General features: G+C 55.2%; 1 protein-coding gene across 5 annotated transcripts in view; it reads left to right on the top strand.

Moving 5' to 3' along the window:
- HTT (huntingtin) overlaps positions 1-24,346 on the top strand; it is a 138,139-nt gene that overhangs the window by 113,030 nt on the left and 763 nt on the right. For 4 of the 5 annotated variants that reach the window (XM_081229213.1, XM_081229211.1, XM_081229214.1 and 1 more), the window contains 21 exons: positions 859-997; positions 1,998-2,120; positions 3,658-3,871; positions 4,277-4,422; positions 5,831-6,008; positions 6,988-7,083; positions 9,630-9,817; positions 11,452-11,578; positions 13,078-13,178; positions 14,124-14,278; positions 14,638-14,777; positions 15,172-15,254; positions 15,734-15,864; positions 15,976-16,105; positions 17,742-17,897; positions 20,188-20,378; positions 20,648-20,762; positions 20,901-21,114; positions 21,427-21,532; positions 23,141-23,303; positions 23,464-23,624. In XM_081229213.1, coding sequence (XP_081085339.1) covers positions 859-997; positions 1,998-2,120; positions 3,658-3,871; positions 4,277-4,422; positions 5,831-6,008; positions 6,988-7,083; positions 9,630-9,817; positions 11,452-11,578; positions 13,078-13,178; positions 14,124-14,278; positions 14,638-14,777; positions 15,172-15,254; positions 15,734-15,864; positions 15,976-16,105; positions 17,742-17,897; positions 20,188-20,378; positions 20,648-20,762; positions 20,901-21,114; positions 21,427-21,532; positions 23,141-23,303; positions 23,464-23,624 — 3,057 coding nt within the window. The remainder of the gene's footprint in view (positions 1-858; positions 998-1,997; positions 2,121-3,657; positions 3,872-4,276; positions 4,423-5,830; positions 6,009-6,987; positions 7,084-9,629; positions 9,818-11,451; positions 11,579-13,077; positions 13,179-14,123; positions 14,279-14,637; positions 14,778-15,171; positions 15,255-15,733; positions 15,865-15,975; positions 16,106-17,741; positions 17,898-20,187; positions 20,379-20,647; positions 20,763-20,900; positions 21,115-21,426; positions 21,533-23,140; positions 23,304-23,463; positions 23,625-24,346) is intronic. The other variant, XM_081229212.1, reaches the window with a different exon arrangement.

The following is a 24,346-nucleotide window of genomic DNA, read 5'->3' as shown; positions in this document are numbered from 1 at the left end:
GCCTGTGATCTAATTGCTAAATAAGACCTGGCAGAGCTGAGAGACGTTACCTAGTTCTCGGCGAGAATTGTTTCTACATCTTGTCAACATTTTGTCTCTCTATGGCTGTTTATCACCTAATTTTGTTTGCAAAGTCTTTTTGAGGCCTTTACCAGAAATCCTGATGTCTGTTACATGAGTGTATTTCCGTGACTGCAAAATAAATGAAGAGAAGCCCTTATCTTCTCTCCTCCACAGCAGGAAAACGTGTGTGAGAGAGAATCTGGTTACTGTACTGTGACTTCAGTCTTAAGAGTAGCTGTTGCTGGTTTCTTTAACCGAGAAGGGGTAGGACTTGGGCAGCATGAGGCTTTAGGTGACTTGTCAGTATGCTGGGTGACTTATGTTGTAATTTGCATCATGAAGTTGTTGTTCTCGTAGAAGGTGGTGAGAGGCGACACTATCCCTATTTTCGACCCTAGACTTATTCAGGCAGACGAGGAGGGGTAAAAATATTTTGTGCCAGATGAGGTGATTCTTTTATGAAATGAATGGAAATTGGTATAGGTTGTATATTGTGGGGAGATAAAGTAGGAGATTTTGTGCACTGGGATCTTAGGTGGTGTGTTTTGTGTTTATAAAGAGTGCCTGCATTAGCTGTTACGCCATGTATTGCCTGCTGCAGTGTTTGAGTATAAATGAAATTTCTGAAAAATACTTATGGGACATAAACTGTGGTTGTTACCAGTAAACTGGGACCTGAATTTGCATCATGACTTGAGTGTCGATGAGAAGTAGCTCTGAACAGAAAGTGTCAAACGTGTCGCCTCACTCCCTCCCGTGCAGCTGTGCCCTAACCTGTGTGTGATTGGATTCCAGACACCAAAGGCTCTACTCCCTGCTGGACAGGCTTCGTCTCGCCACTGCACCGGCGTCGCGTGGCCCCGCTCCTCCGGTCACGCCCCACCCGCTGGACGGGGACGGGCCCCTGGCACTGGAGACAGTGAGTCCTGACAAAGTAAGTGTCCAGCACGTCTGGGTGTGACACACAGGGCCCCCTCGGTGCACTGAGTGCCTCTGCAGCGGGTGGCTCAGGCGGCAGGACGTCCTGGTGCTCAGCACAGCCCCTGAGGGCTCTCGACCTGCCCTGTTTCTTGCCAGCAATGGGCACAGTCACATCAGCGACAGGACCCATGAGGTCCAGCCTGGGTCTTTAGCGGGGGCATGGGGTGAGAAAGGAAATGTTGACTTGGGTCATTAGTAGGGGGCTGAGGGTCATGGTGATTAATGGAGAATCAGGAGACGGGTGGCCACGGCTTGCCCACCTGGCCTGTCTCCCTCTCCTTACGCCTGCTGACCTGCTGCATATTGACCCCACCACCCCAGGGGACCTGGTACCCTGTCATCACCCTCACCGCTCACACCTCAGAGCCGGGGGCCCATTTGGGGCCTTGGTGGGGCCTTGGTAGGGCCTTGGTGTGCTCCTTTCCTGGAGAGAGTTCATTTTAAATATGAACTTGGAGTCCAAAATCCCAGGCGTAGATAGCAGAGTCTGGGCCACTGTTCTCAGGCATGGTTTGTTCAGCCTCTCCACTGCACTGGCCCTGGGGAGAGAAGAGCAAAGCAGACTCCCCAGTAGAAGATGATCAGCACGATGCCCAACAAGGGGTGGACAGAGAGGTGGGCCCGCTACCCTCAGTACTTTACTGAGTTTGAGGGACAGTGGAGCATTCACCAGGTGAGGGGAGAGGGGGTCCAGACAGGTAACAGCAAGTCCAAAGACACAGCCCTCGTACCAGTTCCCATGGAAAAGGCCTGTGGGGTGCTGAGCAGCCCGCACAGCGACAGCGTCCAGTTTTACCAAAGCTGTATTCATGGTCCGGGGAGGCCACTTGTCCTTTGGTCTGGGGCCGCAGGACATGAGGGTCAGTAGGAGAAGAAACAAGGTGTATCCGGTCAAGTTGAAGCCCCTTGAGAGCCTGCCCAGTCGCATCCCGTCATCCACCTTTTCTCCCCAGGACTGGTACGTACGTCTGGTTAAATCCCAGTGCTGGACGCGGTCAGACTCTGCACTGCTGGAAGGGGCAGAGCTGGTGAACCGGATCCCTCCGGGTGACCTGAGCGCGTTCATGATGAACTCGGTACAGTGGGGCCGCGGGACCCTTGGGAACCCTTTCTCTTGTTACTCACACGTGTTAGATTTGTTTCATTGTCACATGACCTAATAGCAATGTGCACCACTTACCTGTGTGCCTTAACAGCAGAAACCCTAATCCAGACAGGACAGGATGTTATTTCAGCCACGTTAGAGTCTAAAAGGAGGGGAATTGTGTTTAACTCACCTTTTCGTGCATTTAAAGACAATAGGAAAAAGAAGACAAAAAAAAAAGAAAGAAAATAGGTTCCCTTAGGTTATAATGAGTTCTAATTGCTTGTCTCGTGCTCATGAGCAAAAGTACTGGGGTGGTGCCATGGTGCGTGATTTAACTGACTTTTTCATGATGTTATGGAAGTTAGTAAGCCCCTCCCTACCTGGAGCGGGGTCCCCTCCCCCACTGTGTGCATTGAGGCCCCCCACCCTCACTAGGCGTCACACAGGCCTGCTGTGTGGAGCTGGCCCAGGAGCCCTGGCAGGGCATCCGTGTTCCTGTCCTCAGCTGCTGGACCGGCGCTGTGAGGGGTGGAGCCCCCTTGATGGTGTTGTCCAGCCACAGCCTTGGCAGGGTCCTTCTCAGACCTCCTGGGACCAGCAGCCGATAAACCTTTAGGTGTTAATAGTGCTGCCGGGAGATATGCCAAGTGGGAGTGAAGCAGGGATGTGGGGGATGGCAAGGACCGGCAGGTGTGGCGTAGAGAGCTTCAGGGTGCAGCCACAGTGTTCCCAAGCACTGACCCTCCCTCAGTTTGAAAGTAAGAGCTACATGGGGAAAACAGGAGAACTGGCCCAAAACCAGTTTGCCAAACTCATTTTAAGAGCCATTCAGTGAAAGCTGATTTGCTAATAAGTGATAAATTTGCTTAATAACCAACTGAATTTTCCAAATTTGCTCATTAGACTTTTAACAGCATTAAAGAAAGGCTCAGCTGCAAATGCTAGGGGTCGATTTTGGTCGCTGACAATGACATGTGCTTTTCTGAATATTAACTAAATTAAGATTGGCCAAAAAGATCCTTAAATGGCTTTAAAAAGTTGGCAAAGCACAGTACAAATTGAAACAGTATCGTATGAAATGCTGTTTTTCCAATCAAACTTGTGGCATTTATATGACTGCTTTGATTTATTTCAGCTGCTTTTGAACATAACTTGTCTTTTTCAAACATTGAGATGTTTGGTGTTTCACTGTTTCTTGGATGGCACATCAGCTTGATTTTGTATCTTCATCAATTAAAATTTCTTCATATTAAATTTTTGATTTTAAGTAAATCTGAAGACATAAAAAAATATTTCTTTAAAATTAAAGTACCCAAAAGAGACCAGAAATACACTTCACTGATCATATGTTAAATGGAGATGTTCATTTATTTATAACAGAAGTAGAATAAGGTATTCTTTCAAATGTTTTGGATGGCATACTAATCTGTTATCTCAGAAATGTTTGCATTCTCCTCTGCTGTGTTTCTCTTGCCCGACTAAAAGCTCGTAATTGTCATTGTTGAACCTTTAATGCCCCGATTCAGGAGTTCAACCTGAGCCTGCTAGCCCCGTGCTTGGGCCTGGGCGTGCGTGAGATCTATGGGGGCCAGAAGAGCCCCCTTTTTGCAGCAGCTCGCACGGCAACTCTAGACCGCGTGACCAGTGTGGTTCAGCAGCTGCCCGCTGTCCACCACGTTTTCCAGCCATTCCTGCCTGCAGAGCCCACTGCCTACTGGAGCAAGTTGGATGACCTCTTTGGTAATTAAAATCAAAGTCCCCTTATTTTTAAAAAATGCTGCAGAGCCAGTGCCATGCTCTGTACCGAGTGAAAATACAGGCAACACTGTCAATCTGATACACCAAAGGCACTTACAGAGGCCACCGAGAGCCTGCACTGGGGCCCTGGCTCTACGTGTCTTTTGGTGAGTTTGCTGCTTGGCTGTTCCTTGACGTGGCCTGGGCTCTGGGCCTGCAAGGAACGCAGGCTCAGCCTCGGGAATGTGGGTCCTGGTCTCTCAGGGTGGTGGGTTGTGTGCCTGTGTGCTTCTGGGAGCCATGTCTTTAGTCCCCATCATATTCTCGAATGGGGGCCCGACTGCCTGTCTTTCAAAGGTCAGAGCCTCTACTGAAGGCTCTTGCCCCCATGGAGGCCTTCTGTTTCAGGGGATGCCGTGCTGTATCGGACCCTGACCACTCTGGCCCAGGCCCTGGCCCAGTACCTGCTGGTGTTCTCCAGGCTGCCCGGCCACTTGCACCTTCCTCCTGAGAAGGAGAGGGATACCGTGAAGTTTGTGGTCATGACCCTTGAGGTAAGAGGCAGCTTGGGAACTTGGTGCTCAGTGCAGAGGGAAGAAGCTCTTCCATCTGAAAATGCAGAGCTGTGTGCAGCCCGGCGCCTGCGGCCTGTCCTTCCAGCAGTGACCGCTGTCACATGTCACATCCGTCCCCTGCTTTGCTGGGCTCCGTCACGCCCCTTATTGCTCCATTCCCCACGGTTGCCTTGTGAGGTTGACAACACAGCCCTTCTTCTCTCTGCCTCAGGGCAGGGGAGGGGGGCACTCTGAAGAGTCAGGTCTGGGGCCTGGGCTCCCTCCCGTCCAGGGTCTCCTGAGCATAGCATGGGGAGTCGTCATGCACTTATATGTGAATCTTGTTTCCCTGATGCTAAGATACTTTTCTGATTTAGTATAAACCATCCATTTAAAATTTTTTTCCAGGGAAAAAGAAGCTGTGCAAATGTAGTATGTATCCTAATTTTAGATACTTAGTAAATAATAATCTGAGAAATTTGTTATATTTTAAATTGAGCAATAAACCTGATATTTCAGCTGTGGGGAATTGAACACTCTGTGTTAATACTTATAAACACCCCCCAAAACGTGTACATACGTGTGTGCATTGCCTTTTTGTACAACTTCTGGAGAAGAGAGTTTGGCCTGCACCCTTGGAGGCAGAGGACACGGATGACCCAGTGCCGACACCCGCTGCCGCCTCCCAGCAGGGAGGGGGAGCGCCCAGAGGGCATTCGCACAGCTGTTCAGAAGGCAACAGACAAGCACCTACTTGAGCCAGGCCGAGCCAGATAGCTGTGACCCGTGCCCTTTAGGCTTCAGTGTAGTAGGAAGGCTGGCAAACAAGTGTACGGTTACAGTACAGGGTGGCCCCTGCCAGCCATCACGTTCCCGCTGCGTGCAGGACCATACGCCCTGCATCATCTCATTCAGGTTCTCACTGCAACCCTGTGAGGTGGGCTATTATCCCCGTTTTACAGACAAGAGAAGCAGGGCTTAAGAGGCTCAGCGACTTCACCGGGTTCACCCGCCGGGAAGTAGCCATTCCAGCATTTGAACCCCAGCGCGGCTGTCAGGTTCAGCCTCTGTGACTGCAGCTGAGGCGAGGCCCTGGGCAGTGGGAGCCCCGAGGGAGAGCCTAGCCCGCAGGCTGTGCGGTCAGGGCAGGATGCTGGGGGCGGGCAGCCACATCAGGTTGGGCATTCTGCGTTCCACTCCCAGAGTGGGAGGGGGAGGGGGGTACTTCAGTGAGCAGGTGGGTCAGGATTGAACCGGAGGGACTGGGGATGGTGGCCCGAGAGCCATCCCTCTGGAGGGAGCTTTGGACAGTTCCTCGACGGCAGGGGGTTCTCAGCTTCCCTGCCAGCCCCTGTGGCAGGAAGGAGGTGTGGGTAAAACCTGCATTAACACGCACCTGCCCCTCCAGGCCCTGTCGTGGCATCTGATCCATGAGCAGATCCCACTGAGTCTGGACCTGCAGGCGGGCCTGGACTGCTGCTGCCTGGCTCTGCAGCTGCCCGGCCTCTGGAGCCTGCTCTCCTCCCCTGAGATGGTGACCCACGCCTGCTCCCTCATCCACTGTGTGCGGTTCATCCTAGAAGCCAGTGAGTCCATGACCGTGACGGTTTCTTTCCTTTGTCACTTGAACCAGTAATCAGCTCCGCAAATGTAGTCACAGACGTTCATTTTGTGCCACCTGTTTGCCACGTGCTAAGTTGGGAATTGGGGGTGAAGAGGTGGATGAAATATGGGCCTTGCCTCAATCTCCAGTATCTTGGGATCTACACTAGAATTCAACTTGAATTTGCTTTTGCAGTCATTTTGTTTAGATTTTGGAATTCTAGCTTTCATAAAAAATACTTCTAATTTATGTCCCTTTGAGTTCTGGTCCTAGTTAACTGTTTCATCCTTTTAGTCCTAGATGATCACAAGATTAATAAGATTGTATTCAAAAAATTACTTGTTTTCTATTATAGTTGAAAGGCTTGTTTCTATACTGCATTGTAATGCTAGTATATTGAAAAATAAAAGTGACTTACTCTTTTCAAGGGACAATGTCCTTAACAAGGGTCATTAGCCACAATTTTTTAAAAATTGGACATTATAGTTTACATGTTAGAGGGTGTTTTGAAGTTTTGTATTTTTAAATTAAGCATTAAAGAGTGGTGTTTTGAAGAGTCATTGTTTAAATTGTTTTCATCTGTGCATTTGTAGTCAACTTGAAAACAAAGATCCAGGGGCTAATTTATCAAAGCCAGACTTCTTGGGGGTTGCATTGATGCTTTTAGCAGTAATGAATCATGAACCATCTGATAAAGACCTCCCGGGTTAGAGGTGGCAAACAGCAGACAGTGGGAAGGACTTGGAAATCCGAGTGTAGAAATCCAAATCCTTGTGCACTTTGGATTAACGTAGAGATTGATACCTGAGTCTGGTGCATCTAAAATGGTCTAAAGTTGATTCTAGGAAATCTAGACCTCATTTGACATAGTCTGTCACTTTGAAACCTTCATGAGGCTGCATGAATGTGAAAATCTGAATGAAAGGATGGGAATTCTTCTGTTTGTTCTGTTGTGGTTTTAGTTGTGGTGCAGCCTGGGGACCAGCTTCTTAGTCCAGAAAGAACGATGAACACCCCACAGGCCGCCAGAGAGGACGAAGTGGATTCAAACACACAGAGTACGTCTTACCTAGTGTCTTTGGGGGCTTGAAATTCATTCACAGAAGAGACCTTTAAAGCGGTCAGTGTGGATGTGTGAAGCTGCCTGCCTTCACTTGGCTGCATCCTGGTGCTGGTCCCTGGGTGCAGGGGCGATTCGAGGGGCTGCCTCGCGCATCCCGCTGGCGGGCACCCTCTGCCGTCTGGCTCCCCGTGAATCCCACACTCCGCTGGGGTGTTGCGCTCGTTGGGGAGCCTCCTGACCTCCATCCTTGCTCGCTTTCCCCGCCACCCCTCGCCTCTGTTTTCACCCTGCACTTGCTGCTTCTGTGTCCTTTACCTCAGACTCCGAGCTCCTTGTGGGCAGGGCGTCCGTTTTCCTTCTCTGTGTTCTCACTGCTGTAAGTGATCAACACATGTTTGTTGAGTAACGAATGAATGAATAAAAATGCTAAGAAACTTAAAGTTAGTGGAAATACCATGTGACTATTGGGTAACCTGAGTGTCTGTTTCAGCCATATATTTTGGTGGACTTTTTTTTTTTTTTTCAGTACGCGGGCCTCTCACTGTTGTGGCCTCTCCCGTTGCGGAGCACAGGCTCCGGACACGCAGGCCCAGTGGCCATGGCTCACGGGCCCAGCCGCTCCGTGGCATGTGGGATCTTCCCGGACCGGGGCACGAACCCGTGTCCCCTGCATCGGCAGGTGGACTCTCAACCACTGCGCCACCAGGGAAGCCCTTGGTGGACTTTTAAATCAAAGTTCCTCCTCTCCCTAAAGAAAAAAAAAAAAAAAAAATACACATCTCATTCATTTAAACCTATTCAAAATCATTCAAACCTAGATTTAGCCATGTACCTTAGTTTTTCATGTACTTTCTCCTGATTCAGGTGTTTTACTCTGAAAATGGTGGCAAGGCATGTTGTGAGGAAAGCTTCTTGTCACCAGGGGCCTCCAGGCTCTTTCCCCAGAGGGTCTGGTGGGAATGCCCACCTGCAGCCTGTCCCACAAAGCGGGGAAGCAAATGCCCCACCTGGCGGTTCTTGGCTGTTTTTCTTATGGAACACTCTTACTTGGAATATCGAAATCTTATCCATGCTCTGTTGGCTTAAGAAACATGCCTTTTTAATAGCAGGTAGATAAATGCTTTGTGTCTTTTTTTGCCAGCTTTTGCTCAACCCCAGTTAATGACGAGAGTGTTCCTGTCGGTGGTGTTAAGATAGGAATTTTTCTTCTTGTTACCCACTCAAGGTTTTACAGTTGCACAGCATCTAGAAGCAGTGGTGTTTTGTTCACAGCCAAGCTCTTCCCTGAGCCTCTGTCTCAAGACTCTGGTTCTGCCATCCCCGAGTTTGTGACTTAATGATTCCTTACTGATAACTGAGGAACGTGCAAACACTCACTTCCTGCTCAGCCACCTTGTGGCTGTGTGGCCTTAGCAAGTTACTACCCTGTGCTTCTGCAGTACTTATAAGAATAGTACTCACCTGATGGGGCTGCCATAGGATTAAGTAAATTAATCCACATAAAGAACCCATGACAAGTGCCAGGCTTGCTATAAGTGCTCAGGGAGTGTCACCGTATTTTAGTTGTAATTTGAATTTCCATTCCTCTGAAAATAGTTGCGGCGTTTCATGTGGTTGAGTCAGAGCAGGCAGGCCCACTGGCTGGAGCATATTTAGTTTGGGTTAATATAATTGTGCTCATTCTCCGTGGCCCCATTTAGGCTGGTTAATTTCATCCTGGCCAGAGGAGGAAGCTCGCTTTATCACCTCAGTAGGATGGTACCTCTTAAAGATGGTCCCGGAAACTGTATTAAAGTCACCCTTGTTTCTCTTAGTTCAGGGCTCGATTCCTTAAGTCCACTAGTCATTCCTTCTCTCTATGAAGAAGTTGCCTAGACTGTTGAATCTCATGGACGGTGGATAGTATCCATCCACAACCCTAGACATTTATGAACTTGGCAAATAATTTTCTGGCACATACTCTATGCCAGACTCAAAGTGAGGAAGAATGTGCCCCTGCCCTCGAGGTGTAGTGGTTCTTAAACCCTCAGCACATGGGGTTTTCCTCAGCATTCTGTCTCAGGATTTCTCGGGTGGGACTCGGCAGCCCATTAGAATCCCTTCACCAGCCACCAGAACCCCTAATCTTGGGGAAACGGTGAACTGAGGGTTACAGTGTGGGTCTCTACACGCCAGCCTAGGGGCGAGTGAGCACAGGGTCCTGGGAGAGCCAGAGAAAGCCAAAGCCCTGGGGAAGGGCTGCAGCCTCCTCCTGGGTGTCAGCTGGCTGCACATGCAGGATGGGTGGGAGACTGGGACCAGGTTCCAGGTGTTTGTGCCAGTCTTGACAGATGTGGAGAGGACTGCTTGTTTAGATGGATGTGGAGGAGGTGAGATCTGTAGGCCTTCAGCGACCGCCTAGAGTCTCACGTTTCTGGTGGGCGTGGCCGGCAGTGGGGCTGTGCCTGCTATCTGCGAGGGTGGGAATGTCAGGGGGAGGGGTGGTGGGTTTGGGGTGTGTTTTGACAGAATGGTCCTCTGTCACCCACGGTGCCTGTTTAGACCCTCAGTATGTCACTGCAGCCTGTGGGATGGTGGCCGAGATGGTGGAGGCACTGCCGTTGGTGCTGGCCTTGGGTCATAAAAGGAACAGCAGCGCCCCTGCGTTCCTCACGCCCGTGCTCAAGAACATCGTCGTCAGCCTGGCCCGCCTGCCCCTCGTCAACAGCTACACACGTGTCCCGCCCCTGGTGAGTCTGTCCCTCCCTTTGCACAAGACCCAGGTGATGGGGACGCACAGGCAGGCCCCAGGCTCGGGGCTCTGAGAGCGCGAAACCGCTCAGATGCCCACTTGCGGTGGCCAGAGCTTTCCTTGGTTGCATTCGCGACACCGGGCTGGTTTCCTCGGGCGTGATGTGGCTCAGTCATGAGTAGAAATGCTCCGAAATGGGGTGGGGCATCATCACATGACGAAATGAGATTTTTTTTCTCCCACGATGCTGGATGTGATTCCAAGGTCCTCAGACTCATCTGTTGAACGGGGGAGAGCAGAAATTGTGCCTCCTGGAGTGAGCGTTTCCCTTAGGTAGTCACCCTCGGGGGCAGCTCGGGGGTGTGACACAGCGGCAGCTCCTCTGCTCTTTTAAAGCTGGCTTCAGAACCAGGTTCAGGTGGGCGTCGTCAATGGGACCCGGCTCCACATCACAGAGGGGCCTGGGTGGGCGGGCCGCGGGCCGCAGGAGGCTGTGCTGCTGCCCTCACACCTGCTGGAGGGAGAGGTGGGGCGATGGGCTGGCACCCACGGGCTGGAGCCAGCAGGGGGAGATGGGCTGGGACCGAGAGGCAGGCGCTTGTTGCTGCCAGGAAGGGCGCGTGCCCGCTGGTGGGGCTCAGCCTCTGTGCGTGCGAGGTTCCGCAGCGGCTGCACCAAGGCCGTGATGCGCCGCGACACCGAGGGTGCAGAGGCTTTCGCTGTGGGAGCTCTTTCTGGGGAAAAGCCCAGTGACATGCTGTCCTGGGGTCGCCGTGGAAACTGGGAGTTGTGGGCGTTGGCGAAACCCGGCACCCCAGGGTGGGGAGAGCTGGGGAGTCAGGTGTGGGTCTCAGCCCGAGCGCCGTGCTTGGGCCATCGCTGCAGGTGTCGAGACGGCTCACCTTTGGGTGGGAGCGGGGAGCCGATGCAGGCGGGCACAGTCCAGAGGCTTCGATGGCCGGCCCGGACGTGGGAAGAGCCGCCCAGACCACGCACGCCATAGATGAAACTCCGCGAGCATGGGCTTGAACCCACGCGGCTCCACGACCCTCCCACGGGACGTGCAGGAGGGTTTGGGGAGCAGGTGAGAGGCTGAGAGAGGGCGTCTTCCAGAGGCCAGTGGGCGCTGGGGCTGCGGAGGCCAGCCGGCCACCTCCTTGAGGCCCACGTGGCTGGCTTCGGGGATCCAGAGTGCGAGCTCTGGCCGGCAGCGGCCTGTGTCCTCCAAGGGGGTCGGCTCAGCCGGTTGGGATCTGGGCTCCTGCTGCCGGGGCAGCCTCGGCCCCTCTGGTGTGCGTGGCAGCACCAGACGACAGAGCTGGACTTGACGGAGTTTACAAACGGCTGGCGTGGCTCTTGTCGTGCCTACTCGCGGTAAATATTGCTGAGTGCGGCCGAACCTCACGTGCTCCTGCCAGCCTCTAAGGGTTGGGGGCACCTGCGCAGGTGGCCCTGGGCAGGTCTGGGAGCCCCCGCGGCACCGGCGCCCAGGGCCCTCCCTCCACCGTGTCTGCGCTCAGGAAGAGGTGGTCCGCCAGGGAGCTGTGCCTAGAGAAAGCGTGTTTCCTGGCTCCCTCGCAGTTCAGCCATCCTGACTTGACTCGGGAGACTATGTCTCTTTCATCCTCTCAGGTGTGGAAACTCGGATGGTCACCCAAACCAGGAGGGGATTTTGGCACCGTGTTCCCCGAGATCCCCGTGGAGTTCCTCCAGGAAAAGGAAGTCTTCAAAGAGTTCATCTACCGCATCAATACGCTAGGTAGTCCGGGTCTCCCCTCCGGTGTGGTTACATGTCGTCACGTGCCTGCCCTGGGGGAGCCAGGGCTGCAGTAGTGGGACCCATCTTCTCCTTTTATTCCACAAAAGAGTTAAGGCATAACATAATCGTGAATACGTTCTGTAATGTACACAAAGCTGTCACGGTGAAAAGTTTGATCCAAGTTTGTGTGTGTGTGTGAGTTTAATGCCAAATTTTCATGTGTCAGGCGTGTTTCAGGTCAGGAAGGGTACCCTAGTAATTGATGATACTAAGCCAGATTCAGCCTTTGTATAGCACCTAAGCTGAAGGGCAGCAGTGATTTCCTCTCAGTGCTGCCTGTGTCGTCACTGATGCCCCTTTTCTCGGATGCAGAACCAGCAGCCTGGGCGAAATGGAGCCAGCAGTAGAGGCGGGGGAAGTAGGCTTTAGGTGGACAACACTGGGCTTTGTGTAGTGTGGGACAGGTCATTTTAACCTTTGGGTTTTCCTGTCCTCAACACCCCCATTCTTGTCACTTGTAGCCCTAATACAAGTGACATGGCCGCCTCCACCTCCAAGGTCACGGGTGGGGACATTAGCGCAGCCCTCGAAACAATCGTTCATCAAACAGCACCTTGAGTGCAGCTTGTGACGATGGTGCTTGAGGGTGGCCCCTCAGAGATGCCTTCCCCGAGGGCTTGAGCAACCCCCCCCACCACCCCGCTAGGATTACATTCTTTTTTTTTTTTCTTTTTTTACATTCTTTTTTTTTTTTTTTTTTTTTTTTTTTTTTGCGGTATGTGGGCCTCTCACTGTTGTGGCCTCTCCCGTTGCGGAGCACAGGCTCCGGACGCACAGGCCCAGCAGCCATGGCTCACGGGCCCAGCTGCTCCGCGGCATGTGGGATCTTCCCGGACCGGGGCACGAACCCGTGTCCCCTGCATCGGCAGGCGGACTCTCAACCACTGCGCCACCAGGGAAGCCCTACATTCTTTTTTGACCTACTGTTCTTCTTGGTGGGGTCAGATGGACCAGCGCTTTGACTTTTCTAACAGCTGTACTGAGGTGGAATTCACACAGCACACCCTTCACCCACTCAGAAGTGCAGTTCTGTGGTCTGGGGTGTTGCACTCAGTCTGGGGATGTGATTTCTGGAGGACTGTCCAGCCCTCTGGTGAGCAGGGCAGAAGCGGCTCAGACCCCATTTGAGTGTAGCCTGCTCAGATGTCCCTTTACTTCATTGCGTCTACACAGCAGGGCTCCAGAGGGTGCCTCTCACCGGGCTACCTGGTCTGAACTCAGCCTGGCCTCTTGTGTGCCTTTGGACCTGTGTGCTTCGGTCTCGTCACCACTGGGCTCGGCTGGCAATGTTGCCGCATCGCAGAGCTGCCATGAGGGTCCAGGGAGCGGCTGTGTGTGGCGCCTGGGCCAGTGAGAGCCAGAGGGCCCAGCTGCCACATGGCATCGAAAAGTCTGAGCAGCAGGGGACCCTCTGTCTAAAGTGACATTTGCATTTCTAGGGTGGACCAGCCGTACCCAGTTTGAGGAAACGTGGGCCACTCTCCTCGGTGTCCTGGTGACTCAGCCCCTCGTGATGGAGCAAGAGGAGAGCCCCCCCGAAGTAAGGCCGCGGGCGGGCGCCGGTGTCTGCTGGCCGGCGCACGGGCACTTACAGCAGCTCGTGAGCCGTGCGTGCTGGGAGAGGCAGGGCAGCAAGCTCTTGCTTTTCTGTCTCACCGTATTTTTAAAGGTAGCCAGATCATGTCATGACTGGTGTTCCAGAGCAGGAATGAGTCTCCCCAAGGTCTGGGTACCCTAGAGTCGCGGCCAGAGTGCCTTTATCACAGTGCACTGCCCTTTCAGGGTCAGTAGTATTACGTCCTTTCTTGAAAATATTTTTCAGTTTTGTTTCTCAATATTCAGGGTACAGTGTGTAGCAACATTTCATCAAAATGAAAAGGCACGTCATAAAGGCCACACATACGTACCTGTGTTCATTTCTCTTGACTGTTTTGCGAAAATTTTATCAGGCTTCTTGGGGTATTAATGCATATTATGTCACTTTAATATTAATAAAAAGCATGTTCAGATAAAGCAAAGCCTGAAACATTAAGTCATGAGATACATTTTTAATTCTGACATGAATTAAACGTCCAGAAATGGCAGTTCAAAGAGTATATATGTCAGAAATCATCAAAGTTGTCTTTCACAGGTGTGGAACTAACAGGTTGTTATATGCAGAGTCCCTAAAATCAGTGAGGAAATTTAAGGACAGTTTCTTAAAAAGTCATTCATATTTGGAGGTTTGTGCCTGTAGGAGACCTTGCTTTCAAAAGCAGCCATTTACCCATCAGATTCATCTCAAATCACAGATGTGTGTGGGTTCTGGTGAACTTACGCAGACACAGCAGGACCCTGGCTGGGAAGGCACATCCCTCTGTCGCACTCGGGGGCCCCCGCCCTCAAGGCCACGTGGCTGGACAGCCACGGCCCGCAGCTTCTGCCCACAGGTGGGGCAGCGGTGGCTGCCTGTGTTGTGACTTGGTGACGTGGGCTCTCCTTCCAGGAAGACACGGAGAGGACCCAGATCCACGTCCTGGCCGTGCAGGCCATCACCTCCCTGGTGCTGAGCGCGATGACTGTGCCCGTGGCCGGCAACCCAGCCGTGAGCTGCTTGGAGCAGCAGCCCCGGAACAAGCCCCTGAAAGCTCTCGACACCAGGTTCGCCCGAGAAGCTGTGTGTCTCCTGGGATGGCTGCGGTGGGAGCAGGGAGGCGCCAGGGTGCCCTTTCCTTTGCTGCCAGAATTAAAGACAAAAACCCCGTGCAGGGGGTGCAGATCCAAAGTGGCTTGGTGGCTGAGGCCTGATGACTCGGGCGTCCAGTGTTTAGGGCGGATTCCGAAGGAGCTGACAGAACACCTGTGCGGGGCCTACAGACGGCAACCGCCCACAGAGGGTGTGGGCACGGGGGTTGGAGGTGCCTGTGTTTCCTTGAGGCAAAGCTGGGGGAAGCCTGGTGGTTTTCACTTGTAAGATTCGGAGGAACCAGATGTCCTATAACCTTTGTTCTGAACTTGAGGTTTGGGAGGAAGTTGAGCATCATCAGAGGAATCGTAGAGCAGGAAATTCAAGCGATGGTTTCAAAGAGGGAGAATATCGCCACCCATCATTTGTACCAGGCATGGGACCCCATCCCTTCTCTGTCTCCAGCTACTACAGGTACCTGTGGGGAGAGGGCTGGGTGTCCCTGGGGCTTGTGGGGAGGATGGGTTGAGTGTGGGTGTCAGCCTATGCCCTGGGCTGGTGGGCACAGCTGGACAATCCTGGCGCCAAGGCGGGGTCCCAGGAGGGCCCGTCCACCAAAGCTGTCGCTGGGCTCCCAGAGGGCTGCCGGCTGGGTAGTCGCCTCGTTCGCGGCTACTGACTCTTAGCTTTTACACCTCAGCCCACAACCGGTTCCTGTTCAGAGTCTGAAGCTGGTTTGTTACAGAGAAAAAGTGGTAATTCAGCATCGCCCCACTGGCCCTGCCAGCTTAACGGGTTGTGAAGGGGTAGCACACCCCCGAGCTCCTGGCGGCCTTGCAGGCGGCACTCACGCGCCCTTGCTCCGCAGGTGCCCTCATCAGCCACGACAAGCTCCTGCTGCAGGCCAACCCCGAGCGGGAGCTGGGGAGCACGAGCTACAGCCTCGGCCAGGTCAGTCCCCCGGCCTCTGTCCAGCGTGAGGCCCCGTGGGGCACGTGGGGACCGGGGGGCCTGTCCGGGTTCTCAAGTTCCTCCCCACCGCACCCTCTGCAGCATAAGCATGGCATTCTGTTGCATTTGTGGGGAGATTTGTTAAGCAAGTAATTCAGAAAAGCGGGGTCCTCAAGTGACTACCAGTGAGGACAAGTTTTGAAAAGAGATCCCACGTTCTGGTTCAAGTTTGTGCCGAGACTTCACGCAGATGTCCCTTAGGAGCGAAAGTGTCCTTCCTTAGAGGCTCTTTCCTTCCCTCTCCTCGGCTGCTCCCGCCCGGCGCTTCATCAGGCCCTTAGTCCTGAAGGCAGAGCTCCCTGAACAGCCCTGCTGAGTGCTGGGAGCTGCTTGCCTCAGGGACCCTGGGCAGCACCTGCGGCTCAGTGCCCCTTGCCTCCGGCCCTGAGCATCGGCTCCCTGTCTTGTGCCCCTTGAAGGTGTCCATCCGCTCTGTGTGGCTGGGGAACAGCATCACGCCCCTGAGAGAGGAGGAGTGGGCCGAGGAGGAGGAGGAGGAGGCTGAGGCCCCCGCACCATCGTCCCCGCCCACGTCTCCAGTCAGCGCCAGGTTCCTGTCTGCCTTCTGTGTTCAGGAGCTCGGAGAGCTCTGATTAGTCACTTGACTTTCTGGGGTGCCTCTGGAAATGAACCTCTCATCTCTGTTGGGGGGAAATTGCAGGAAACACCGGGCTGGAGTCGACATCCATTCCTGTTCGCAGTTTTTGCTCGAGTTGTACAGTCGCTGGATCCTGCCGTCAAGTTCAGCCAGGAGGACCCCTGTCATCCTGATCAGCGAGGTGGTGCGGTCGGTGAGTGTGCCTACCCCACCGACCCCCGCCCGGGGTTCCCGGTCTCTGGGCATCCGTGCGGGGATGCGTAGACACAGGTGGAGGATGTAGTACTTCTGGAGCCAGTGAAGGAGCGGTTTCCGCTGGTCCAGTCCCTGGCATTGACACCCATCAGTCCAGTGGGAGTGTCGTGGGGACGGCACGTTAACTGTAAGGTCTGAAGGGTCACCGTCCTTGTCCATGTTGTCTCCTCGGGGGCTTGTGACAGAGGGTCCCCTGACCACCAACCCACCGATCAACCAACCACCGATTGGTGCTTGAGAAGTACCAATTTAGAGCAGTTGTTCTCCAGCTGTTGGCCGGGGGATTTCTTTGCATCCTTGAGATTGGTGGGGACCCCAAGGAGCGTTGGTGTCTGTCGGTGACATCCATCCATGCTTGCAGTATTGGAAGTCACATCTGAGAAGGTTTAAAAGTTACTTATTCAGTGCTGGCTTCTCTACGTCACCCAGGTTAGCCATCCAGCAAGGAGAGATGCCCAGTTACTGGAACCGTCTTGTTTCCTGTTCAGCACAGGGTTTTTATTATTTTTACCGAAAGATGTCTCTTTTAGGTAATGACAAACTTTTTTTTTTTTTCCAAGTCTGTTTTTCTCAATGCTCCTTTAAAGTTTTCTAAATTGTTTCATATCTGGTCAAGTTGAGATTTTTAAGAACCTCATTTTTAATGTGTAATGTAAGTTACAGATTGATTTTTTCAAAAAAGTCAACAAGTTTAAGTACTGCTAAAGATCTTAAATTTTAAAAAGTTATCCATTTAAAAATAATAAGGATAACAATTTCTATTTTAAAATAAGTTTTTTAAATTAGTTTTTGTACACTTTTGCAAATCTCTTTAATGTCTGGCTCATTAGAAGTCCCCTGGGGGGGACTTCCCTGGTGGTCCAGTAGTTAAGACTCCACACTTCCACTGCAGGGAACGAGGGTTCGATCCCTAGTCAGGGAACTAAGATCCCACATGCCGCATGGCGCGGCCAAGACTCTTGTATCTCCTCTGCATTCAGTCTGTCAATATTAAGTAATTTCTAGAAAATACCACTGTACAGTTGGGAGAGCACAGGAGAGAAAGGCAAGTAGGGTCTTAGCATTTTTAGGAAAATAGTTTTGACCTTGTGGCCCTGAGAGGCTCACCTAAGAAGTGCTCTTTTAGATGACTTGCTGAGTGTCCTGCTGGCTTGTTGGTTCAGCTCGCCTGGGGCCTCTGAGAAAGGGCCAACCCCAGCCTTCCCTCACACTCCTAAAGAAAAAGGGCCTTCATGCCTAATCAAAGTTTGTTTTTAGACTTAATGTGAAACCTGAACGTTTCAGGGAGACAAAAAGAATCATCGCCAAAGCATTAATTTTCGAAATGATCACCCATTTCTCCGTTCCGGGGCTTTGGGTAGCCATTTGCTGGCGGCGGCCTGGGTGCGGGTTCCCACACGGCAGCAGTGTGTGCGTACAGGCCCTAGGAGGACGTGCGGGCACAGGGTTACAGTGTAGTTTAGGCTTCCAGGTGTTGTTGGTTGCTTTTCCCGGTCAGGGCTCCTGTGAAGTCCTGCGCCGCGCACTTCCCATAGTGTAACTCACCCCTTCCCGCCCGAATGTCCCGTCGCCAGCTCCTTGTGGTCTCAGACTTGTTTACGGAGCGCAGCCAGTTTGAGACGATGTACCTGACGCTGACAGAGCTACGGAGGGTGCACCCCTCGGAAGACGAGATTCTCCAACAGTACCTGGTACCCGCCACCTGCAAGGCGGCCGCTGTCCTCGGGATGGTGAGTGGGAGGCGGTGTAGGGCCTTGGCACACGTCGCTGTGGAGTGTGTGGTGCTGGGCGAGCCTTGGCTGGGGCTCCTGTCCCCTGGTCCCTCAGGTTATCCCGGTGCCTGGCCCCGGATGGGCTCGGCTGTGCTAGCGGGGGCAGCGGAGCTGGCTCCTCCTGGACGGTCACCTGCGGCCCACAGCGCCCCACTCTCCGTCCCCGTGTGCTGCAGCCCCTGTGCTCCCGGTCCTCAGGGCCTCCTCCCGGGGCCGTTTGTCTCGGTGACCCTGCACTCCCACCCCGGAGCTGGATCCTGTGCTCTGTTCTGAGCCCAGGGCCTGGGCAGGCCTTCTCCTGAGCCTCGTAGCTGTGCTTCTAGCTGATCGGGACTCGCCACCTTCTGTGGCCACATCACCACGCAGTACAGACACAGGAAGTACTGACCGCGGGCCCTGCCATTTCTTAGAGCATGTTAAAATACCAGCCCTGCCGTTGGAGGCAAATAGCGTGACTCCAGGCCACGTGGCATCAGCCGGTCACTGCTGTTTCTCACTCAGATGTCTCCTGGAATCCAGCTCTATGCTAGAATAGAGACCCATTCCCTGAACAAACGCAGGGGTGGCTGCCGTGAGCCAGGCATTTGGGCCCATCGGCGAGTGGCGAGGGGCGAGGTGGCACCCAGGTGCCTCTCCCACGTCCCACACCCATGTTGTCTGTCCTGACTGCGCTGCCATTTGCGGAGCTCCCCCTCGCGCCCCACACACCCTGTGTACAGGCTGGTGGAGGTGGGGCCACCATGATCCCACCTGCTCCCAAGGATGCCGAGGCAGGGGGTTGCTGACTTGCTCCAGGTCGCACAGGACGGGGCAGACGTGGGCTGTGAGCTGGGGTCTACGAACGGAGCCCTGACCGTCCCCTCCTTCCTGACTGTTCCCCCATTGAATTTGTCCCTCCGAGCCAAGGCCCAGAGCAGGTACCATTCATCCTGGGTGGCCTTCGGCCCTGGGGCCACCGTCCAGGGAACAGAAACAATGAGTTGGCTTTCCGCTGAGCAGACAGCTCTTCCAAGTGTCGGCCCTCTGGGTGTGGAGAGGGAGGTATGTGCAGCCAGGCTTGAAGCGGTCCTTTTGTCCTTGCTGGAGTTTCAACTGCTGGGTCTGTTTTCATGGTAATTGTGTTTGTGCTCTGGCCTAGATCCCTGAGGTGAATGTTGTGTTGTCAGTAAACGGAACGAGTGATCGTGGTTTTCAGGAAGAGGCTTAGGCAGGATGGCACGGGACGCGGACTCCCGGCCCGGTGTGAAGGGCAGTGCAGTTTCCCTCAGGTCGCTGTCTCTCTGCACATCGTGGCCTGTGCCCCTGCACCCCCGTGCAGCACTGGTGTTCCCATTGCCCAGTGTGGTGGAAGCGGCGCCCTGCAGCGGGTCCTTGTGGTGGTGGCGGCCCTGGGTGCGGGCAGGAGGGGTAGGAGTCTCAGCAGTGTCACCTCCTCCGGGGCCACAGGACAGTTCCGGGGGTACTGCCAGGCCGGGCAGCCTCTGTGGCTTTTGCAGAGCGAGACAAGGTCCTCGGCCAGCGGTGGCCGCCTGTGTCTGGGCAAGGTGGTCTGTGAAAAGCAGTGGTCGCCATCTCTGCCTTGTGAAGGTGTCTTCTTCTCTGATAAAAAGCCAATCTGAAGTGCAGAGTGTGGTGCTGAGTGTTTAGGTTCCTACCTCTCTCCATCCTGCTTAGGCTGCTGAGGGAAACTAAGACCATTTTCATACAAGTTAGCATAGGCTACTGTGCGGGTCCCCAAGGCCACACCAGGAGGACATGCAGGGCTCACATACACTCAGGGCTCTGATCCATCACAGTGAAGGGCTGTGAAGCAGAACCACTGAAGGGAGAGGGCCTGGGGGCGAGGTCCAGAGGAAACAGGCGCCAGCTTCCAGAACCCCGTCCCATGGAGTCACACGGGCTGCACTCCACCCCCGAGCAACACGCTGTCCCCAGGGAAGCTCGTCAGCGACTCAGAACCGGGGCTCTCATTGCAGGCCCGCAGGCTCCGCAGGCCCCTCTGCTGGGCACACACTGAACTCCAGCCCCGGGGAGGGGTGAAGGGTGTCAGCACAGACACAGCAGGGTAGGCCCAGGGAGCACCCCATCCCAACACCCCAGCTCCCGGACGCCAGCCTGGGGCCAGCCCCGCACACAGGCCTCGCAGAGGGCTCTGTTCTGCACAGCGGCCCGACCGCATCGTGAGGCCAGCCTCTCTCGGCGCCCCCCCGGCTCTGTGAGGCTAGCCTCCGCGTGTGCTGCGCCCTAGGACAAGGCTGTGGCGGAGCCGGTCAGCCGGCTGCTGGAGAGCACGCTCAGGAGCAGCCACCTGCCCAGCAAGATCGGAGCCCTGCATGGCGTCCTCTACGTGCTGGAGTGTGACCTCCTAGACGACACTGCAAAGCAGCTCATCCCGGTCATCAGCGACTATCTCCTCTCCAACCTCAAAGGCATAGCCCAGTGAGTGGCAGCGGCCAGGACCTCCTGCTGCTGTCTCCCTCCAGGGCTTCTGTCTGACCAGAGGTGGGGGGCTGTGAGAAGTGATGTTGCACATTTCAAAGCGTATGTCAGACCCCGGCCGTATCATGGGCAGGGGTCAGCAGGAACCCAGGCGGCCACCCTTCTCACAGGGACAGTGGCTGAGGTCACTGAGACAGGAGGACACCACGTGCCATCAGGTGGGAGTAGCCACCATGCGTGGCTGAGCTTGGCCCTTGTCTCGTTCTCAGCTGCGTGAACATCCACAGCCAGCAGCACGTGCTGGTGATGTGTGCCACGGCCTTCTACCTGATTGAGAACTACCCCCTGGACGTCGGGCCAGAGTTCTCGGCAGCCATAATACAGGTGAGCGGGAATGGGCATGGGCTCCGTGCTCTTGGACCTGTGCAGTGGGCCCTTGGTTGTTTTCTTTTGGGGGAAGTAGCATGAGCGACAGGAGGCCAGATGTGGCTCTTTGACTGGGAGGTCTTCCTTCCTGTCCAGATGTGTGGGGTGATGCTGTCTGGAAGCGAGGAGTCCACCCCATCCATCGTTTACCACTGTGTCCTGAGGGGCCTGGAGCGCCTCCTGCTCTCCGAGCAGCTCTCCCGGCTGGACGCGGAGTCCCTGGTCAAGCTGAGCGTGGACAGAGTGAGCGTGCACAGCCCGCACCGCGCCATGGCGGCCCTGGGCCTGATGCTCACCTGTATGTACACAGGTGAGCAGGGGGCCACCTGTGCCCGGCGGGTCAGTGCCGCCGAGCTCCGGACGCACAGGACGCAGACCACAGGCCCCTCCAGTTCTCAAGGTTGCAGAGCTGTGCAGGTGTCGGAACCCTGCCTGGGAGAGGGTCTGCAGACAGACCCCTGGGCCCTGTATGGCTGGGCTGGGCCCTGTGGTGCTGGGGGCTCCTGCCACCTGGTCTCAGATCACCTCTAGGGGTTTAGTAAACTCCTGCGTGAGTTCCAGGCCCTATTTACAGAGCCTGTCCAGTTTTACAAATGAAAAGAACTGAACGGCTTTGTTTCAGGAAAGGAGAAAATCAGTCCAGGCAGAACCTCAGACCCCAGCCCTGCCGCCCCTGACAGCGAGTCAGTGATTGTGGCCATGGAGCGTGTGTCTGTTCTTTTTGACAGGTAAGAATGGAGCCCGCCCTGCCCTGCCCTGCCGCTTTAGCAGGGAGCTGCTGCTTCCTACACACCCGCTCTGCTCTCAGCCCGCCGCTGGGGGCTGCCTGCTTCCTGCCTGTGCCCTGAGTGTGCTCGCGCTGCCCTCGGGCTCTGCTCCAGCCGGCAGTCCTAGGACCCCAGCGCCTGGGTTTGGACTCGACTGGCTCCAAGGCTGTCCCCAGTGCTGGCGTGTCTGCTGAAGGCGAGGGGCGGTGCCGGCCATGTGGTGGTGTCGGGAGGGCCTGTAATGAGACTGGACGTGCAGCCCTGGTCAGTAATGGGACTGGCGGTCAGACCTGCTGCCTTGTGAGAGGAGTCTTGGAGCCACATTAGCAGTGGCTCAGGAGTCTTCAGTAGACCGTGGTACAGACTTAAATGACAGACATCTTTGAGAGCCTGCCCCCGACGTGTGTGCCCTTGTGTCCAGGACTGGCTCAATTTGCAGTCCTGCAGAATGGGTGAGGGGCCTCGTCAGGCTTTGCCCCAGGCCTCCTGGTCCAGGCGATGTGCTGTGTCTGTGGCCTTGGGGCAGCCGACTCTGCACCACTCAGCCTTGCAGGTCTGGTCAGCTCGGTCAGCAGGTGGCCATTTGGGGTTTCACAAGAGCACACTTAGCAGGACTTTGTCCGTCTGCTCTGGCCAGGTGAGGGGTTGTGGGAAGCTGAGTGCGTGGGCTGTTTTCACGTTGAGTGTTGAAAGCGTTTACAGTCATTCTTCCCTCACATTCATTGGGCCCCTCCACGGTGGGCAGAGGCGCCAATGCTCAGGCTCCTGCCCACGTGGGGCTTGCGTCCCCATGCCTGCTGGTGGGATAAACACTTCAGCCAGTGCAGTGCCAGCGTTCAGCCTGACCACCCTCCAGACACGCGGGGGGACAGTGGCTTGACAAAGCTGACTTTCAGTTGTGAGTGTCGCCCATGCTGGGTAGCGGCTGGCGTCCGCAGGCAGGTGGGTCAGGCACGCCTGGGCCAGTTTCTGGGTCCCTTCTGGTGCTTTTCAGTCACACATAGCTTTTCTGTACAGTCGTCTCTTGGTATCCACGGGGATTGGTTCCGGGACCCCCCACGGATTCCAAACTCTGCTGATGCTCAAGTCCCTGGTATAAAATAGTGAAGTACAATCTGCCTCTGTATCCTCGGGCTCTGCCTTCATCCAGCCAACCGCGATTGAAATTCGGGTGCGGAACCCATGGATACGGAGGGCCAACGGTGTGTGCTAACGGTACGGTAGCATGAGTAGCCTGCTGGCCGCCTTCCCAGCTGGCACCTGGAAGGACGCTGCCCAAGATGCCCGCTGAGGGTGTGTTGAGGGGAGGTGGCAGGAGGGCACCAGGGACAGGCGAGAGAGAAGGGAGCCTGGCCGAGATGCCGATAGGTTCCAGGAGCGTGTGGACACTGGTGAGGGCAGGCCCTAACGAGGACGCAGTTCTGTTACGACTGACTTAATTCCCCCATAATGCCACTGCCCCAACCATTTCTGCTTGGTACTTCAGGACCCCTTTTTGGCTTGGGGGCCCCCGCGCAGGTGGGGAGCCCTGGGCAGGCCGGGGCTCTGATCCGTGTCTCCTCCCTGTAGGATCAGGAAGGGGTTTCCCTGTGAAGCCAGAGTGGTGGCGCGGATCCTCCCCCAGTTTCTAGATGACTTCTTCCCGCCCCAGGACGTCATGAACAAGGTCATTGGAGAGTTTCTGTCCAACCAGCAACCGTACCCACAGTTCATGGCCACCGTAGTATACCAGGTGAGGGCCCAGTGCAGGGGAGCCCCAGACCAGGTGCCTGCTACCCTCTGAACGTGCCAGCCCCGGGGACTTGCCAGTTCCTCCCCTTGAAGCCAGGCACCGCTCTTCCCCCGAAGCCGGTGTTGACGGGGTGGCCCCCCGGGGCTCTCCGCCCTTGCAGGTGTTCCAGACTCTGCACAGCACAGGGCAGTCGTCCATGGTCCGGGACTGGGTCATGCTGTCCCTCTCCAACTTCACGCAGAGGACTCCGGTTGCCATGGCCATGTGGAGCCTCTCCTGCTTCTTTGTCAGCGCTTCCACCAGCCCGTGGGTTTCGGCGATGTATCCTTCCCTGGGTCCTGGGGCCCTGTGGGACGTAGCACCCACAGGGGCAGCACTTCCATCAACATCCAGGCTGACGTTTGCGTTAAGGTTTTGGAAACCTAAGCTCTGCAGGAAGCCCAGGTGTCAAGGTGTTGTTTACCTTAAGCCCCAAGAGAATAAGCCATGGACAAGGAGACAGAAAACCGTGTGTTCCCCACGCTGAGCAGGAGGGGCGGGGCCGGGGTGTTGCTCTGTGGAGTGCGGGGGCGCCGGCGGCCCCGCAAAGAGCTCCTCCCGCCCACTCCTGGGCCTGTGCATCTGGGTGTGTCCCTCGTGCTGCTTCTCGTTATTCTTTGTCACGTGCCTCTGTCACTCTCTTGGGTAAAAGCTTAAGTGAAGATCCAGTTCCCACCCCCAAGATGCTGGCTGCCAAAGGGACGTTCCCCTCCTGTCAAGCCGCCCCAAAAGACAGACCGCAGAGCAGACAGCCGTGCTGGCGCTGTCAGCGGCCCGGGAGGGCAGCTCGGCTCTGCCCTCGGTGCACGGGTGCCGGGCCAGGTAGGTGCTGCCCAGAGGAGTGCCTCCGCGGGGGGCTCTGGCTTCCCGGAGCCAAGGTGGGAGGCAGCTGCCGCCTCCACCCCGTCCGCGACTTGGCTTGGCACTCGGCGCTCCCGGGTCGTTGGCAGGCCTGTGTCGGGACAGGGGTTCCCGGGGAGGACGGGAGGCAGGTCCCCCCACAC

Source organism: Mesoplodon bidens (assembly GCF_964165515.1).
Source record: "Mesoplodon bidens genome assembly, chromosome: 1".
Lineage (NCBI taxonomy): Eukaryota > Metazoa > Chordata > Mammalia > Artiodactyla > Ziphiidae > Mesoplodon > Mesoplodon bidens.
The sequence above is the reverse complement of the archived record's forward strand: the minus strand, read 5'-3'. Positions and strand labels throughout refer to the sequence as shown.